The sequence below is a fragment of the Nerophis lumbriciformis genome, linkage group LG11 (genome assembly GCF_033978685.3).
Source record: "Nerophis lumbriciformis linkage group LG11, RoL_Nlum_v2.1, whole genome shotgun sequence".
In the NCBI taxonomy this organism is placed as follows: domain Eukaryota; kingdom Metazoa; phylum Chordata; class Actinopteri; order Syngnathiformes; family Syngnathidae; genus Nerophis; species Nerophis lumbriciformis.
The window spans coordinates 21,929,918-21,944,984 of NC_084558.2; the positions used below are offsets into that span (position 1 = coordinate 21,929,918).

General features: G+C 38.7%; 1 protein-coding gene across 4 annotated transcripts in view; it reads left to right on the forward strand.

The window, feature by feature from the left end:
• The window catches only part of ccdc57 (coiled-coil domain containing 57), a 31,862-nt gene extending 21,500 nt beyond the window's left edge, over nucleotides 1-10,362 (forward strand). For all 4 annotated transcript variants that reach the window (XM_061967061.1, XM_061967064.1, XM_061967062.1 and 1 more), the window contains exons 13-20: nucleotides 2,702-2,990; nucleotides 3,118-3,282; nucleotides 4,649-4,731; nucleotides 5,428-5,638; nucleotides 6,107-6,207; nucleotides 7,705-7,821; nucleotides 8,738-8,891; nucleotides 9,573-10,362. In XM_061967061.1, the coding sequence (XP_061823045.1) occupies nucleotides 2,702-2,990; nucleotides 3,118-3,282; nucleotides 4,649-4,731; nucleotides 5,428-5,638; nucleotides 6,107-6,207; nucleotides 7,705-7,821; nucleotides 8,738-8,891; nucleotides 9,573-9,784 (1,332 nt within the window). In that variant the 3' untranslated portion in view covers nucleotides 9,785-10,362. The remainder of the gene's footprint in view (nucleotides 1-2,701; nucleotides 2,991-3,117; nucleotides 3,283-4,648; nucleotides 4,732-5,427; nucleotides 5,639-6,106; nucleotides 6,208-7,704; nucleotides 7,822-8,737; nucleotides 8,892-9,572) is intronic.
• Nucleotides 10,363-15,067: the final 4,705 nt, after the last annotated feature.

Sequence of the window (15,067 nt, forward strand, 5' to 3'; positions counted from 1 at the left end):
TTAGGGTGTCCCTGAAGTCTGGACACAGTATATACAGTATTATACAATTACTGTACTCAAATAAAATTCACGTTGGGAATAAGCGGTAGAAAATGGATGGATGGATTTTAAATTTAGTTTATATAGTATACATAATACAATATAAATTAAACTAATTATTTGTATTTGTGTGTTTATATTGTTATACTGTATATTATATATTTGTGTTCAATTTTTATTATTTTTAATTATATAATTTTTCATTTATATTTTATATTTATTAATTAATTATTGATTAAACTAACAAATTGTAGAATGTATGTATATTATTTATTTGTATCATATGTCCATACTTTAGAAACAAATAATGAATTCCTGCTGCCCTACTCTACTTCTTCTCCTCTTACTTGCTCTGTGGAGCAACAACTCCATTCAAGACCTCCTCCTGCCGGCCGCACCTTGAAACAGCATCCTCAATGGGGGAAAAAGCAACACACTCAAAATAATTGCTCAACTATATAGTAAATAACATAGACACAGATACAAACTTCTTCCACTCTAAACGACAATAATTGACAACACAAAGAGTGGTCTGTAAATTTGTGATATTATTGATCATCTTACGTTCTTCATTATTTACAAGAACTAGAGAGAAGAAACAGGGAAATTAAGAAATCATACAAATGATTAAACACAGAAAATAATGATGGGACAAATATATAATACAACTGGATGATGTTGACAAAGCTAATGAACATTGTGTGCATGACACTGTATAATAAAAACTGTCCACTGAGACTAGTCACTTAAAAGAAGAGAAAGAAAAAACAACCCATCCATTCATCCGTTTTCTGTCGCTTGTCCCGTTCGGGGTGGCGGGGCTGCTGGAGCCTATCTCAGTGATTGGCAACGCTAAATTGGCCCTAGTGTGTGAGTGTGAATGTTGTCTGTCTATCTGTGTTGGCCCTGCGATGAGGTGGCGACTTGTCCAGGGTGTACCCCGCCTTCCGCCCAAATGCAGCTGAGAAAAAAACAACCGTGGGTGATAAGAGCATTGCAGAATGCTAGTAAAAAGAAAAACTCATTATACAAAACTTGGTAACACTTTAGTATGGGGAACATATTCTACCATTAATGAGTTGCTTATTAACATGCAAATACTTAATTTAGAGTTATTTGGACACTAAGGGAACATATGAGGGTTAGGGTTAAGTTTAGGGTAGGGTTAGGGTTAGGGTTACTAATAAGCAATAATTCTGAGGTTATTAAGGGAAGACTCTTAGTAATAGCTTACTGGTTGTATAATAAGGCCATGCAGAATAAGGCATTAATAAGTACCTAATAATGACTAATTAAGAGTCAATATGTTACTAATTTGCATGTTAATAAGCAACTAATTAATGGTGAATATATGTTCCCCATACTAAAGTGTTACCCAAAACTGTAATAAACAAAGAGCAAAAGAAGTTAAAATAATATATAAATTGTATTAAAAAAACGCAATGGAAAGCAGAATATCCTCAATACTTTGTAGATGGAAATGTTAAAAAGGATCACATGGAAAAACTTTAGGGACTATTTCGTAAACATTCGACCAAGCCTGGAAGAAAAACAAAATACGGTTACCAGAAAAAAAAAATTCTCAACAAGGGAGGAGAAACACAATTTTAGAAATAAACACATCATAAAACATCCGCATGCATGCATGACATTAAGAGCATTTAGTACATCGATATGTAGACATTAGAACGGTATGGCATCAGAGGGCTGGTCTTAAACTGTGTAAGAAGCAATAACCAACAGGAAGCAATATGTGAAGCTAGGTGAACGCACGTCTACAATGCTAAATATATCTAGCACCTCAGGGATCAACACTGGGGCCAAAACTGTTCAATCTTTATACAAACAACATTTGTAACGTTATAAAGGACTTAAAGTTAGTTATTTTCTGACGATACGACTGTGTTTTGTTCAGGACAGAAGACACCGAAGATAATACAAATAACAACTCTTTGAACGCAGATTTCTTGCCGGGACATATGGTACAATACAATCGACAAGATAGGACGGAGCTAGACCGTATAGTATTTTATACGTAAGTAGTAAAACCTTAAAGCCAAATTATGGAATGGATTAAGCAAGGAAGTCAAACAATGTACTAATATGATCCAGTTTAAGAAACGGATCCATCTCAAAGTGTTTACAAAGTACAAAGAAGATTTGAAACTTTATTGAAAAATGAAATTATCTTATTCATGTCATTACGTGAATTAAGACATATTTAATTATTTATTGAGAACAGTAAGTGAACAAATGTGTTGGTAATTGCTCAGAAACTGAAAAGGCGTAGGGTTAAATAAGATGTTCTTCTTCCTACTCCTTTTCGGACATGCTGTAATGGGAAACTGGAAATATGTGATGTACAATATTTTCACTGTATGTGGAATTATACTATGGAATGGATTTGGTAGAGAATTTAAGCAATTTATGAAGTATAATTAAATTGATGGATTTAATAAATGTTCCGCTATATGTGATCATGTGATAATCACGATCCATACCTACTGTCTAATAAATTCAATCAATATAACGTGTATAAAAAGGTTGAAAACTCCCATGTACTTCTAAATGCATTACCAGGATTAAAAATGTATCTAGTCTTACAGGCAATGCCTTTTTGTTCCCTTAGTTTCTTCTTTTCTCTTATTTTTACAATATGCAGCAGGCCAATAAAAAAGGCCTCATGCCAAGGACGGACGTTCAAACATCTGAGGAGATACGTTCCCTAATGGAGCAAAACAACATGTTGCGAGCTGTGGTTAGCCAGATGAGAAAAAATATGGAGGATCTCAGTGATCTCCAACAACATCCTCAGCCCACGCTTCAGAACTACTCCACTGATGCTATGAAACCCCACGAAGCCCCCGCCGCTACCTCCATCCCCTCCGCAACTGAACCTCTTGCCAAGCATTCTGACATCTCTGCCAACACCACCCCAGCAGATGTATCAGGTCTCTGTCACAGAAACATAAGTGATGATTTGGAAATGTTACCCAAAAAGTCCAGTCAGCAAGCCAAACATTAATCACTGCATGTATGCGGACGAACAACACTAACCTTTTCATTTCTCTTTTGCAGACCACACTGAGGCTCTGAAGCAGGAGGCCCTGTTGAGGGCTCATTGCAGACAACTTGAGAGGAAGCTGCAAGGTGTTTCAGGGCTCTTGAACCAAGTTCCTGCTGAGTCCTTGGTCCACACATCTTTAGGCAAACCGCATCCACATGACAATGGATCTAAGACAGGTAGTTTTTAATTTAATACTGTGGACATTATCCAAAGTCACATTTCATATATAAAGTATGATACAGTGTACTTTTTAGGGCATCTTTAGTTGTCATTTTATGGAACTGCATTGGACTTTAAGCAAAACACCAGGAAATGATCTGAAATATGGAATTATATCATAGACCATCGAACAAAATGGGTTCAGACATGATAGGTTAAATGGAAACTCTACCAGACATACAGTAATTATTAAAAGATAAAATACAGTGTCATTTAGTGTAACGATTGTACTCACGTGAAACATGAACTCAATGTGCCATTACAATTATGCATTCCTTGGATTCACACGCGTGCGCAGATGCAGCTAGTGGGTGTGAATGGATTCCAATGGAGATCACGTCTCACCAGATCACCAGCTTAACATAGCAACCTTCCTCAGCGTTTTTTGCCTGTTTCAAAAACGTTTTACGCTTTTATAATAAGCTATCTTAGACACTCTGAAAATACTTTTAAGCCAAAATAATTTCCACAGGCGATAAAAGTGCATGTGCGGCATTCAGTTGACTTGTTGCTAGGAATACGCTGTATTTGACCTCCATCTGCTTGTATCCAAAGCGATGTGACGTCATGTGCAACCCAGCAATTTTGAAGTACCGGTAGGATAGTGACAAAAGTGGTGCGCATGTAGCTCTAAAAAAATATATTAAAAAACTATTGACCCTAAAGAAAAACACATTGGCCAGTAATTATTTGTTTGGTGTTTTTTTTAATTGTATATAAAAAAAAACGTATTCAACCAATACATTGTTGCTATTCTCTTTTATTTTATTATGTATCTAATGAATAATAAAATAAAATAAAGTAGTCTGCCATTCACAATTATAATTGCCATTAATTGACTATTAAAACAATTATGTTAACCAGGAATTGTTTTTTTGTAATTTAAGAAAACACTGGGTACACAGTAAATGTCCATCCATCCATCCATTTGCTACCGCTTATTCTCTTCGGGGTCGCGGGGGGCGCTGGAGCCTATCTCAGCTACAATCAGGCGGAAGGCGGGGTACACCCTGGACAAGTCGCCACCTCATCGCAGGACCAACACAGATAGACAGACAACTTTCACACTCACATTCACGCACTAGGGCCAATTTAGTGTTGCCAATCAACCTATCCCCAAATGTCTAACTTAGTCAAAATTGTAGATGAAAAATTAATTATATTTGTCTCTATTGTAGTCAAGTATATTCAAGTACTTAACATATCTTGACCTGCACTGGATTGGTTTTAGTGTGTTCTCTAAACGCAACTGTGAAGAATATCAAAGTGGCTGCATCCTTTTGAATGAATCCTATTTTTTCCTGTAATGGTTTACATTCTCAGGTCACTGTTTGGAGAAGCACGCAGACAACACGTTTTTGAGGAAACAGGTGGTGAGGGGGCTACATGCAAACGCCAGCGATCAGGTAGTGGAAGAAATAAGTAATTATGGTACAGTGTATCAATTGACCGGTGTTATTCTGTTCGCCAGAGAAATACCATATCATGTAGTTACCACGGCTAAAGAGATTATGCTTTTGTTTGTTAGTTAGCAGGATTATGCTATTACCACTTGAAAGAGCGGTGTCCAAAGTGTAGCCCAGGGGTTAGTTGAGGTTATTTCACAGAACTCTTTAACACATTTTGCCAGAAAAAGATATAATCACGTGGACATGGTCTACTCTACACAATCATGGCCTGAAAGTAAAAAGGGAGCCTTTGATGCTTCCTGTAAATGTGAACATGTAAGTAACTCTGCTACTGAATAAGAATAATGAAGCTGCTTGTTCAGTGGGTTTTGTGGTAGAAGAATTATACTTTGCAGTGATGGAGTGGTTAAGTGCTAGTTTTAAATGGTTTGTGGCATTTGTGTTTTGTTTTATGAAGTTATTTATGGCTCGCGTCAGGTGTGCAACTTGAGTGGATGGTCCTTGATGATTGTTGTGCCCACTGTCATGGTTAACATGCTCGCAACATTTGGGGCAAGAACTGTGAATTCATTTTCCCTTTTTATTATTACTATTATTATTACTTTTTTCCTGCATTTTCCTTGATTTCGCTGCAATTTTGTGCAAATCCAAGTAAGACTTGTGAAGACCTTTTGTCACTGTCTGTCCTTCTAGACTGCTCTGGTACAACATCTCCAACATGAGAATCCCTACCAGCAACAACTCACCTCATCTCTGACGGTTGGCACTGCATCTCCAAGGAACAACGCCGAGGTGCGTGCCAGGCTGAAACAGGCAGTTTGTCACATTCTCCAACTGAGCCAGGAGAAGCAACAGCTTATACAGATGGGCAACTGCCTGCGTGCCCGCATCACATTAAACAATGGTATGATCGGATATTGCATCTGGTTGTAATCTCCTAGTTCTTGCACTACTTGCAGAAACTAATTTTGTCTCGAGTGGATCAATTTTTCTAGATTACCTGAAAAGACGAATGGTTAGAAAATAGGATTATGCTCTCTCGATCACGTATAACATCATAACAAATTACCTTTGAAAGTTATTTCTTTGACTAAACTGTAAGAATGCAGAGCCATTTAAAGTCAAATGATGTGTGATATACGCACTACAATACAAGTGGAACACATGGAAGACATTTGTGATGTTTTGTTTTATTTACAAAATGCTACTAATTGTTGTCAAAGATGATACATTGTACATGGTAAATGTATTTTAAATTTTAAAAAAAGAACTCAGGACACATTTGACCACATCTTAAGTCTTGTCAGTTTTGAAGGGTGAAAAACTAAAGTGGGGTATGAGTCTTGAGTCAGTCCTCTTGCATGTCATACAGATTCAACTAAGGAAAACAGAGATTGTGTTATGGTGGAACAAGGACGTCAACATGACCGACTTTCTGCTCTGGAGGAACTACAGTACAAGCTCACCACACAGGTACACTTTTCTCTTTTTTACAGTTTTTTCACTGGTGTTTGCAACTTTTTCGACAATAATGCCTGCGTCTTGACTCATTTTAAGTATATGTTTTACTGCTGTACACTGACTACTCTTAAGTTATATATATTTGGTTAAATTATACAGTATTGTCCCTTGAGAAGAATATGAGTGGTTTCCACAATCAAGAGCTGGATTTTCATGAGCATTATTTAGCTGTGACTGCATTAATGTAAGATAGCAATGTCACTAAAATGTATGTCTGTATGTGCAATTAAATATAAATCGGATAATTTTTTTTATCGATGGTGTTATAGCTTTAAGTGGTGTAGAAATGTATCACATCATACAGACAGCTGTGTCTTTTATTGTGACTACCATGTAGCTGAATGAGGTAACAAAAAATACGACAAGCAAAAGTTAAACTTATCATATATTTTATTCAAATTTAAGCCAATATATAGCATATTTCTTAATAAATTGTGCAAGTGCCGAGTACAGCTGGGATAGGCTCCAGTACCCAATATAAGATTGATGAATGGAAGTGCAGCTGTACCTAAATAATATTTTAATGTTTGTTTTTTTACAATTTGAAGTGAAGTAAGTTATATTTATATAGCTAGTGACTCAAAGCGCTTTACAAAGTGAAAGCCATAATCTAAGTTACATTTAAACCAGTGTGGGTGGCACTGGGAGCAGGTGGGTAAAGTATCTTGCCCAAGGACACAACGGGAGTGACTACGATGGCGGAAGCAGGAATCGAACCTGGAACCCTCAGGTTGCTGGCACGGCCACTCTATCATAATTTGAATCTCATTTTAATTTCCAATAAGTTACTTGATACTTTTCATGTTGTTTCCACACCCAATGGCAGCTAGAAGTACAATTTTGCCAAATGTATTTTGAACTACCGGTACACATTTTATATTTGCATTGTTCGTTATAAGATTGGTTCATTATGCATGTATTACATTTTACACACAAAAAATAAACCATTTTCCTTTACAGTTTTTAAGATGTTATGTGATTTTAGGCCCAATTTAATACACTATATGCATTTTAATTTAATGCACTGTTAATACATTATATCGAAATGAGCGAGAACTCTACTATCACATGTGGGAGACTATATTAAAAAAGGAAACCAACTGAAGCAAGATAAATAGTTTTTAAAGTAAAATATATTTTTTATTAAGCTACACCATAAGCATTTTTTTTTTTTTAAATTAACTTGACTTTACTTTGGTCAGGAATGGCTTTAATGTACTTAATACTGGACCAATGGTGGTCATAATGAATATACTTTTTATTTTCGTCTAGTCAAACCAGATTTCGGAATAAAAGATAGAGTATTTTACCTTCACAAGATCCTAATGAATGTCGTGGCAGATCAGTCAGTGTACAGCATTGTATGGAGCGGATGTTGGTTGTGTACTATATCACCAGAGGTCGCTGTTGTCCCACTCATCTACTATATACTGTATTCGTGTCTTCAAGGAGCTTCAGTATGCAGTAAGACAGATGGCTTGCAGGGCTTTTGACGGCACAGGGCCTCCCATAAAAGGAGATGACGATGATAGATCCAGAGGGCACAACACCCCTGATGAGTCTGAGGTAAAAGTTTAAATATCAAATCGAGATTTGATTTAATTTGTTTTTTGGCGGCATGGCGTAGTGGGTAGAGCAACCGTGCCAGAAACCTGAGGGTTGCAGGTTCGCTCCCCGCCTCTTACCATCCAAAAATCGCTGCCGTTGTGTCCTTGGGCGGGACACTTCACCCTTTGCCCCCGGTGCCACTCACACCGGTGAATTGAATGATGAATGATAGGTGGTGGTCGGAGGGGCCGTTGGCGCAAATTGCAGCCACGCTTCCGTCAGTCTACCCCAGGGCAGCTGTGGCTATGAAAGTAGCTTACCACCACCAGGTGTGAATGAATGATGGGTTCTACATGTAAAGCGACTTTGGGTACTTAGAAAAGCGCTATATAAATCCCAGGTATTATTATTATTATTATTATTATTATTTGTGAATACCGTGGAACACATCCATCAATTTTCTATGATGCTTGCCCCTAAACATGGTCAACCTCTGATTAGTTAGGATTCTGTAACATATTTTCCCATAAAAAGTAGGAATTTTGAAATAAATAATACATTAAAACAGTCTGTTTTCGGGTCAAAATGTCCCCATCATAAAACATTTTAGCATTGTTTACTGTCATACACATTTTAAAAATATCAAATCACCGATGATAAGAATCAGTACTTCCGCTACCATTATATTAATGTGTTGCCACCCACCATCATCGCAATAATTATAATCCATCTATCACTCCTTTTTCTACCGCTTGTCCCTTTCGGGGTGCGGGGGGTGTTGGAGCCTATCTCAGCTGCATATTATTATTAATTAAAAGTGTGTGCATGTTTGCGCTTATTTATCAATTTCTCAAAAATATTGTTCAAATTCCATATTGTAAGATTAATTTCTGGTGTAGTCATTTTCAATTTAACCTCAGCTCTTTTTCCTCAGACATCTAAAATGTCAGATGTAAGTTCTTCGGTCAACCAACTACAGAACTCGTTGGAGGTGAAGATGCAGTCCAGTTCAGACGACACTCTACCATCATTGAAAGCAATCTGGGAAATACTGGACCATGGACTCAGTTCATCCATACACTCAGAGGGTAACCACATTTGTGTCTTTAGGTAGAACCATTGAGATAAATACACTTAATTATAATGTAACTACAACTAGCAGCAATGCACAGTTTATTTTACATGAAACCCTCAGAATATGATTTGTTCTTGTACTAAACCTATTTGCCATGGCAGAACAGAGTTGCAGTCATTTTTTTAATGGAGGGATGTGATCCAAAGTGGATGAAACATACGTAAGATCTGAACAAAACAGTGTTTTAACACTCGCTGGTACTTTATCAGACTCACACCCAGGGACCAGACAAATACTCACGTCTGGTTAATTAGTGTACCATAGATCATACACAGGAGCACTTTTAGATTGTTTCTTGAGTTCTGTCATGAGAAACAATAGTAAAGTTCAAAGAATAAATACAAGTATTTCATTGCACCATAACCAGACTCTTCTTAGAAAGAGTTGTTCTAAAATGTTCAATGTTTTTAGAATAAATACAAAGTAAATGTAGTGCAGTATCCCAGCCAGACAAGTGAGGTCTTGCTTTATCTGGAGTTCAGTTATCACGGGGTCTTGTTGGGTCACTGGGTTGCTGTCCCAATTTTTTTTAATGATCCTGGACTTGTTTTGGGGAATTACCCTAAATTAGTCCCAATTGTTTTTCTGCCATGAATGATCTTGAGTATAATGCCACTCTTATGTCTGCATCCAGGTGAAGGTGAGCTGAACAGGATCAGGGCAACTAAGCCCGGCAGTGTTGGAGTGATGGTTTCTGGTACCAGTGCTCCCATCCACAGACATCGCCCAACCGAGTTCCAGCAGAACAGGAAACCTTACAAAGCAGCGTTTAACCCTGCAAAGAACGCTACCCATGAAGCCCCTGATAAAATCAGCAGGATCAGGAACTATAATGTTAAAGACTGACATACGTTTCAAATCTTTATGATAATTTTGTGACCTGTCCCGTTGATGGTTTGAGGTGAATTCCGTTCAGCTTGTGCTGTGCACCAGCACAACTGGCGATAATATAACCTACAGAACACGGTGCTGCCACCACCACGATTAGTGTTCTTATAGGTTTGAAATGGTGATGGCCAAATAGATCAATCTTTTCCTCTTCTGACCATGAAAATTCTATCCACAAAGCATCTGGCTTGTACATGCGGGAAGCTGCACATTTCAGTCGAGCTTGAAGGTGTCGATTGCAAAGCAGTTACTAAGTTCTTGATCCATCACTCTCTCAGTCCGTGGTAAAACTAGTACAACTGTTTACTGTGAACTTTCTTATTGGTGTTCCAGCAGTTTCCATTTCATGGCAGGCTTTAGTTTTGACAAATCCTTTGTTCTCAGGATATCAAATTTCCTTTTACCTGAGGGTGACACTTTATGGGTCTCTTCCAGACCTTCCATCCATCCATTTTCTACCGCTTATTCCCTTTGGGGTCGCGGGGGGCGCTGGAGCCTATCTCAGCTACAATCGGGCGGAAGGCGGGGTACACCCTGGACAACACAGATAGACAGACAACATTCACACTCACATCCACACACTAGGGCCAATTTTAGTGTTGCCAATCAACTTATCCCCAGGTGCATGTCTTTGGAAGTGGGAGGAAGCCGGAGTACCCAGGGGGGAACCCACGCAGTCACGGGGAGAACATGCAAACTCCACACAGAAAGATCCCGAGCCCGGGATTGAACCCAAGACTACTCAGGACCTTCGTATTGTGAGGCAGATGCACTAACCCCTCTGCCACCGTGAAGCCTCTTCCAGACCTTGGCACATCCAAATAACATATGTATAATTGTTTAACTGATGAACTTTGAATCTGCAGTTAAGAATAATGTTTCAAAGAAAACAAATGTGATACTAGCAAAAACAGGAATGTTTTGGTTAAACTTGGGCAATCTCGTTTACAACATTAATCATAAAAGAAGCCTATTTGGAGAGTAACATTTGACTGAAAACATAATTTTGTGATCAACCTACATCACAGCAGTCTATAGGCACTTAAGGCAAAGACACTCCTACACAAACACTTACACTACAATTGTGGTTTTAGGCAAGCGATTACTAAAATATAAATTGTGCCATTAACCTTCTTAGATCTTCACTGAGTCTTTTGGACTTTCACATTGTTCTGAGTTGAGTTCTGGTCGATCCAATCCAACAAATCCCTTTAAACTACCAAAGTCTTGACTATCAGCTACAGTCAATCATGACCCCTTACAAGGAACCAGTCGAGCTTGCTCTTGTCAAGTTAAAAGACATCATGGAAACCCAGGCATTGCTTACAATATTTTGGTGTCTTGAATGTGTATTTTTGACACTTTAAATTACAGAAAATCCAAAATAAACTTAGTTATGCACTTCATTCTTTTTAAAAAATCATTGAAGATGATGCTGTAACATATAGTAATTTAAGAACCGTTCAAATAAATCATGAAGGGATATTGACTGCATTATAGGTCTGTTTGACTGGACCTATATGGAGTTAGACAGATGTGGACAAGGATTCAAGGGAAAAAGAAGCAGTGGCTATGGGTCAAGCGCAAGGATCCTTGCTGGGTTCACATATCAGCAGCATGGCATGGCCTGCTTTGAAGACGCTGATATGTGTTTTGGTACATCTAATCCCTTGTAAAGAATAATATATCTGATTGTAATCACAAGTTTAAGATACTTTCAATAGTTAAAGAATAATACAAAGGTAAAATTCTTGAAAAGGAGGAACTAGCCTTAGATATCAATATTTGTAAATTATAATAATTTTAATTAGCTACACATCCCTTTGACAAAAATGATCTTATTGATGTAAGGAACCACTCCAGCGTCTCCCTCTTCATCACTTATTTTTCCTTGGACTGGCGCCCACCTTCGTGAACACTTTTTGACCATGGACTCTTTGTCCTATTAAACTTACCGGCTCTTTTGGTATAAAGAGAATGAAGAATTGTTCATCGGAACTAACTTTTGGCAGAAGCTCGGTCTTGTGGAGGCATCCGCTTGTGGTGCTTACGTACGTAATCAACAATGTTTTTGCGGGAGTGAGACCAATGCTGTAAAATTGACATGTGACCTGTTTAAAGAAACACTTGTGAAATTTTCCAGAAGACCCGACCTTTGACTGTTCAACAACATAATATTGGTGAAGTCTAACAACCTGCAACTTATCCTGGCTCTTCTACTTTCTCCTCCCAATAAGATACAGTTATAAAAGTAAATAATTGCTTTTTACCTTGTATTACTTTTTATGTCTTAGGTTTCGTGTTCTTGTTACTACATTATATGTCCTTCATGTGTTTTGTTGACTGTGGAAGTGACTTAACTTTTAATTTAGGTATGAAATCACCGACTTAGACTAAAATTCGACCATAAGAATGTAACTCATTTGTAACCCAAGTATTAGTCACCCTGTATGAGTAGAGCAGGTGTTGGATTGATAGCCGAAAACTACAATTATGGTATTTGTATATTTGCCTTTTTTCATAAATGGTACCTCAACTTAAGAGTGTTTTGAGATAACAAATGTCACAGTGAATCCCGTAAGATTTGCCAAAACACCTGGGGCCTCATGCACAGAGAGTTGCGTGGCTTTCCTACTAAAAATGGACGTACGATCAAATTCAGAAAACGGCATACGCAAGCAAAAATTGGGACGTATTAAAGCAGGGGTGTTAAACGTACGGCCCGCGGGCCTGAACAGATTTAATCCCACAAGATGAGTTTGCTAAGTATAAAAATGAGCTGTAATTTTTTAATGAAAGAAACTGCTGTTCTAAATGTGTCCACTGGATGTTGCAATAGCAATTCAAGTGTGACCCACGTCACACCTGACACTGTATAAAGATGACCTGTCAGCTGACTTTGGGTGACCTCTTGATTGGCTGCTGCAACTCCAATCACTGCAGGTGCAAGTAATCAGCTGCTCATGTTGTCGCTGGCAGCAGACTGATGCAGTATTGACACACAATACCTTATTTTATTGTAAATGAGCCACTCAACGAATAAAATAACGAAACGATAAGATGCAAAGACTTAAGTCAGTGCTTCTCAAATATTTTATGATAGCGCAGGTGCAAGCAATCAGCTGCTCCTGTTGTGGCTGGCAGCAGATGGCGGCAGACTGATGCAGTATTGACGCACAATACCTTCTCTTATTGCAAATTATCCACTCAACGGATAAAATAACAAAACAATAAGAAGCAAAGACTTAAGTCCGTGCTTTTCCAATATTTTATGATACCCCCTGCGGAAAAAAAGAAAATGTTTTACGCCCCCCACCCCCACACACACACACACACTCTCCACTGTGACTATAAGTAGTATAATTTGTCAATAAAATTGTGATAACTATACCTCTGTATAACATTGTAAGCTTATCAACATGAAAGGAAACAACACACCGGTCTTTTCTTGTCTTCCACCTTGGTTGTGAAGCCAAGTGCTACATTTGCGTCATCATATTCTGGTACGGCAAAAAAATCATGTTCCCAGAGGTCACACGCGCCCCCCTGGCATCGTTCCATGCTCCCCTTCCTTCCCACGGGGGCCCGCCCCTCTATTTAAGAAGAATTGACTCAAGTCAACATGGCTTCATCTTTGTAGTTCAAGATCCGTGCTGCGCTCGCAATTGGTTGACAGCGAGTTGCGCACCCTGAACTCCATTGTAAAAATGTGTTTCTACATTTGTTGTTTGTTCTAGTTTATTTTATGTTTTAAAAAATGATTATTTGTAATGTGTACATTTTCAGAATGTGCTTGTTCTATTGTTGGCCAAAGTAAAACAAAGCAAAGAATCTGAAGTTGTCTTTATTTTTAAGTTATTATGCCATGATTTACCAGTCTGTGGGAATAGATTTTCCCCCATGCGACCCCTGAGCTAAAACCACTTCGACACCCCTGTATTAAAGCGTTTGCACGCACAAATTTAAGCACATTTATTTGTTACATCGCAATCTACTTTAACTGACCGCAGACGTGTGCGTGGCTTGGCACGCCCAGGCCACACACCCTTATATATAAATACACAAATCATATTGAAAATATCCATTTGACTGAGAATGGCACGCGCTGTCCAATGAGGACTCAGTGAGAGGTGCGACTTTCTCCTGAGACGGAAAACAGCAGACAGGCGACCATCCATATGATACACAAAACTTTAAAAAGGGTGGATGACTGTGATTCCCCACTATAGAAATACGGTTTATGTAACTTTAAAAAAAAAAGTGTTCATACAGTATGCCTGCAGGTTTTGTGAAAATTGTTTTACATTTAGACATGCCAGTGCTATAAAAAGGGTTACGATTACTCAGTAAGGACCCGTTTCTTAATATTAACAATATATATATATATATATGTTCCAACCATAGCAAGAAAGAAAGTGAGTGTCAAGAACAATGCATACAACATGGGTGTCAAACTCTGGCGTGTAATTTCATTTGGTCCTTGAGGCAATATCAAATTAACATTAGAGCTGGCACGCCGGTATTATACAGCGGCGGTGGCGCTGTAACACCGCATTCACCGCTAATACTCATACTTGCCAACCCTCCCGATTTTCCCGGGAGACTCCCGAATTTCAGTGCCCCTCCCGAAAATCTCCCAGGGCAGCCATTCTCCTGAATTTCTCCCAATTTCCACCCGGACAACATTATTGGGGGCGTGCCTTAAAGGTACTGCCTTCAACGTCCTCTACAACCTGTCGTCACGTCCGCTTTTCCTCCATACAAACAGCGTGCCGGCCCACTCACATAATATCTTCGGCTTTAACACACACACACAAGTGAATGCAATTCATACTTGGTCAACAGCCATACAGGTTACACTGAAGGTGGCCGTATAAACAACTTTAACACTGTTACAAATATGCGCCACACTGTGAACCCACACCAAAGAAGAATGACAAACACATTTCGGGAGAACATCCGCACCGTAACACAACATAAACACAACAGAACAAATACCAAGAACCCCTTGCAGCACTAACTCTTCCGGCTTACTACAATATACACCCCCGCTACCACCAACCCCGCCCCCACCCACCAAATGAATGTTGATATTTACCTCAGAAGGCTGCAAATTAGAGATGCGCGGATAGGCAATTATTTCATCCGCAACCGCATCAGAAAGTCGTCAACCATCCGCAATCCACCCGATCTAACATTTGATCAGAACCGCATCCGCCCGCCATCCGCCCGTTGTTATAT